Source organism: Apaloderma vittatum, unplaced genomic scaffold (genome assembly GCF_000703405.1).
Source record: "Apaloderma vittatum isolate BGI_N311 unplaced genomic scaffold, ASM70340v1 scaffold26861, whole genome shotgun sequence".
Classification (NCBI taxonomy): domain Eukaryota; kingdom Metazoa; phylum Chordata; class Aves; order Trogoniformes; family Trogonidae; genus Apaloderma; species Apaloderma vittatum.
In genome coordinates this window covers 3,554-7,023 of record NW_009697750.1, presented here as the reverse complement: position 1 = coordinate 7,023, position 3,470 = coordinate 3,554, and the positions used below count along the sequence as shown (strand labels likewise).

General features: G+C 49.3%; 1 protein-coding gene across 1 annotated transcript in view; it reads left to right on the top strand.

Moving 5' to 3' along the window:
* Nucleotides 1–3,470, top strand: part of NMRK2 (nicotinamide riboside kinase 2) — a gene marked incomplete at its 5' end in the record, with an annotated part of 4,529 nt that overhangs the window by 395 nt on the left and 664 nt on the right. The window contains 3 exons of the mRNA XM_009877768.1: nt 890–938; nt 1,152–1,323; nt 2,932–3,003. Coding sequence (XP_009876070.1) covers nt 890–938; nt 1,152–1,323; nt 2,932–3,003 — 293 coding nt within the window. The remainder of the gene's footprint in view (nt 1–889; nt 939–1,151; nt 1,324–2,931; nt 3,004–3,470) is intronic.

The window sequence follows — 3,470 nt, the reverse complement described above, 5'->3', positions numbered from 1 at the left end:
ACGGGTCAAACTTCAGGTCAAACTACTGATTCCAGTTAGAGGTTATTTACTGTACCCTGCGCACAACAGGTGAGGTTTTCGTCCTTATTTCACTGAGAATGTCGCTCCTGAGTAATATTTCAGGATTTAAAGCCGCTTTAAATAGACAAATTTTACTGTGGAGCTTTGACAGCTCCAAATCGGAAACCCCGAGGCAGCTGAAGGCGAACACGGCCCCGCGCCGGGGGGAGCTCCAGAATTCCCGTAGAGCTGGAGCCTCCAGCGTGGAAATTGGGGAAATCCAAGAGATGCGGCAACAGAGCCGGCGGGGGGCAGCCCCCGGGGGGCTCGGGCATGGTTTGTCCTGCCCTGCAGGGCATGCACGATGGAAATGAGACCCTCCTAGGGAGGAGCTGCTTTGCCAAAAGCCTCCTGCGCTAATTTGGTCGGATGGGAGCCCCTGAAGCAGAGGAGGGATTCCGCCTGACTTTTCCTGACGATCTATAACCCCAAAAGACACTGAGCTTCGTTTTCATTAGAGCCCTTAGGAGTTAAAATCGCTGTTCTTGAATGCGTAAATTGTAGCAGTTGCTTAACCCTGTATTTGCATTTTAAGTTCTTCCATGTTGACTTACTAACCGAGGTCTGTCGTATTTTGGCTAATAACACCGTTTCAAACTGTTAACTTAGAACTTTTGTCCAAAGTGGCCGAGAAAACTTTTCAAGGTTCTTGGGGTTGGTGATGGACGGGAACTTGAATTTTAACGTAGCCCAAAGCGGGTCTGTAACTGTTTTGTTAAGTGAACACTTGCTTTGTTGTGTATTGCAGTAGTGTCCAGGTTGTGATCGGATCGTAGGGAACTGATCACGCTGAGTTTGCAGCAATGTTTTATTGCTCACTATATTTCAGCCACAAGATCAAATAGAAGTCGGGGAAGACGGCTTTAAACAATGGGATGGTAAGAGCAGTGTTCGCTATAGGATGCAGTAATGTATATATTTTTTTTTCCTAAGTATTTCTTCTTTTTTTTTTTTTAAATTAAAGATTTAACAGTAAAACTCTGTAATTTCAATTTTACGAGTTCCTTCTCTATTATACTTTCAAGCCTCTGTGGTTTGTGGTATTTGATTGTGTGCCTTTTTCCCACCTGCCCCCCCTTTCTCCCAACTAGTGTTGGACTCCTTGGATATGGAGGCAATGGTGAGCACTGTGCGGGCGTGGATTGAGAACCCAGTGAAGTTTGCCCGTTCCCACGGGGTGAATGTCACGCCTGGCTCTAGAGAGCCAGCCTCCAAAGATACCCATGTATTGGTCATTGAAGGCTTCCTGCTCTATAATTACAAGTAAGGTTTGGGGAACTATTAACGGTTTGTCAGGGAAGAGCACTAGATCCCCAGTGCCAGGGCTAAAACCTCCTCCCTACTAATATCCCCGTCCTGTCGTGTTCTGAGGTGCCGTGCGGAAGAAATTCTTGTCGTGTAAAATGTCAGATCCATCAGCAAATGCTGGTGAAGCCGAGGGGGACAAGGGACTTCTGTGAGGTAACGTGGGGAAGTTCTCATTTAGGGTGAGCCCTCGAGCTGTAGAACATGCGGAGCTTCAGACCGGGCCTTGTTACTCCTGAGCCAGCGGCCAGGGCGCAGGCTGCCCTCCTGGGCTGCTGACACCTTGGCGGAAAGGGTCGTTGGTGAGAGCGAGGAGATGATCCGGCTCTGCACTCACAGCTTGGAATCTCCCCTGGACTTTAGGAATAGCTCTCTTGTGATACCCGTGCTTGTTTAACACTAAACTGAGCTCGGTAATTAATTGTACGTTGGGGCAAAGATTTTTATTTTTTGTTTTTCCTAATATGGATTAAAAAAAAAAGATGAGCCTAGACTAGCAGCGAAGAGAGGGAAAGCTTCCAATGGCTAAATATATAAATTTCAGAAAATCACATGCTGTAAACGTGACAAGCAAAAGATTCTTGGCCCCCTGCTGCGGGTTTGTTTACCAGACTCTTTCAAGAGAACAAGCTGTGCGGTGACACTTGGCAAAACTGGCGTGGTTTGGGAGCTGTGCCCTCGGCGAAGCAGCTTTCCAAACCGACTGGTAAATGTGAAACGGTCTCGGGCCGCCTGTGCCAAGATTGGCCAACTGGAGCTGGTGCTGGCAGGGTGCCGGCTGCTCTTGGCCTGTCCCTGGGGAGGTCACACTCAGTGTCTCTCCTGAAGGTTACAAATACCTCCAGAGCGCCCCGTCTTCTTAACGGGAGCCTTTCCTGGGTCCCGAGGGAGTAGCTCATCCATGGACCCGGAGCTCACTCGGTTCCTGCTATATTAGGGCTTGGAGAAGCCTTGTCAGCGCGACCAGCTTTGAACTAGATTCGCTTTAGGGATCTTTTTTGGGGTTTATTTTCTCTGGCCTAATGGGAGCAGCGCAGTGAGCTGCAGTAGAGCTGTAACCCCCCCGCTCTTCTGGAAAAGAACATGAGCTGATGAGGAGTCTCGTAGCAAATCCGTGCGCCCGCGTGCGTTTCGACATCTGGCAGCGGCGCGACAAGGCCGGGCAGTTTGTGAAGTCAGTTCGCATCAGGCTGACGAATCGCAGCTTCGGTCTGCTGCCAGCGGAGTTGGAAATGATCTACAAACTGTCAGGGTTCACAGCCCAGGTCTTCTCAGCCCCTGTCTGATCCTCTGCAGTAACCAGTAGCAGGGATTTGGGTGGGAAGGTAGGCAGCACGATGTTCTGGCCTTCAGGAAAGAGCATTCTCCAGCCATGGAGCTACTGATAAACCTCCCGTACCCCAGCTTGTGTCTTAAAGAAAACACTCGCACCTCTGGTGTCTTAAACAGGCCCGAATAGGAGAGAAGCAGAAAGATATATTTTTTTGTGGCTTTTGGGGTGATTTAACACCCTTCTCTATAAGGAAAAAAAATAAAATAGACACGTTTCTTTCCACCCTACCCTAGACCGCTGATAGACCTGTTTGACATCCGCTACTACCTGGCAGTTCCCTACGATGAATGCAAAAGGAGGAGAAGGTGAGGAGATTCTTGGACTTCCCTTCCGGTAAAGACGCTCTCCTCGAGGCCAGCCTCCAGGCTCCCTGCCCGTTGCTGTTAAGGGGGTGTAGTGGTGCAACAAGTTGGAATTACAGTTGAAAATTTGTAATTTAATTGATGAACGAGGCTTTTGCGTGACATTTTCTGAAACTTTAGGCGAGGCTGTCGCCTTTGGGGGTGATTTATGGAGAAAAGAGGCAGAGTCCTAGAATTGTAGAACCATTTTGGTTGGGAGAGACCAACTGTTACCACAGCGATAGCAGGTCCCACCCTCAGAGGCTGCTGGGGCTTTGCCCTCCTCGGCTCCTGGAGCTGCTGCACTCGCTTCATGTGCTGAAATTCATTGCAAACCAGAAATCAGCACCAATGGGAAATCAGACCCTGAGAACCAGCTCTTGCATTAAGGCAACGGAGTGGATTCACTTTGGGTTTTGGCCGCGCGGTCC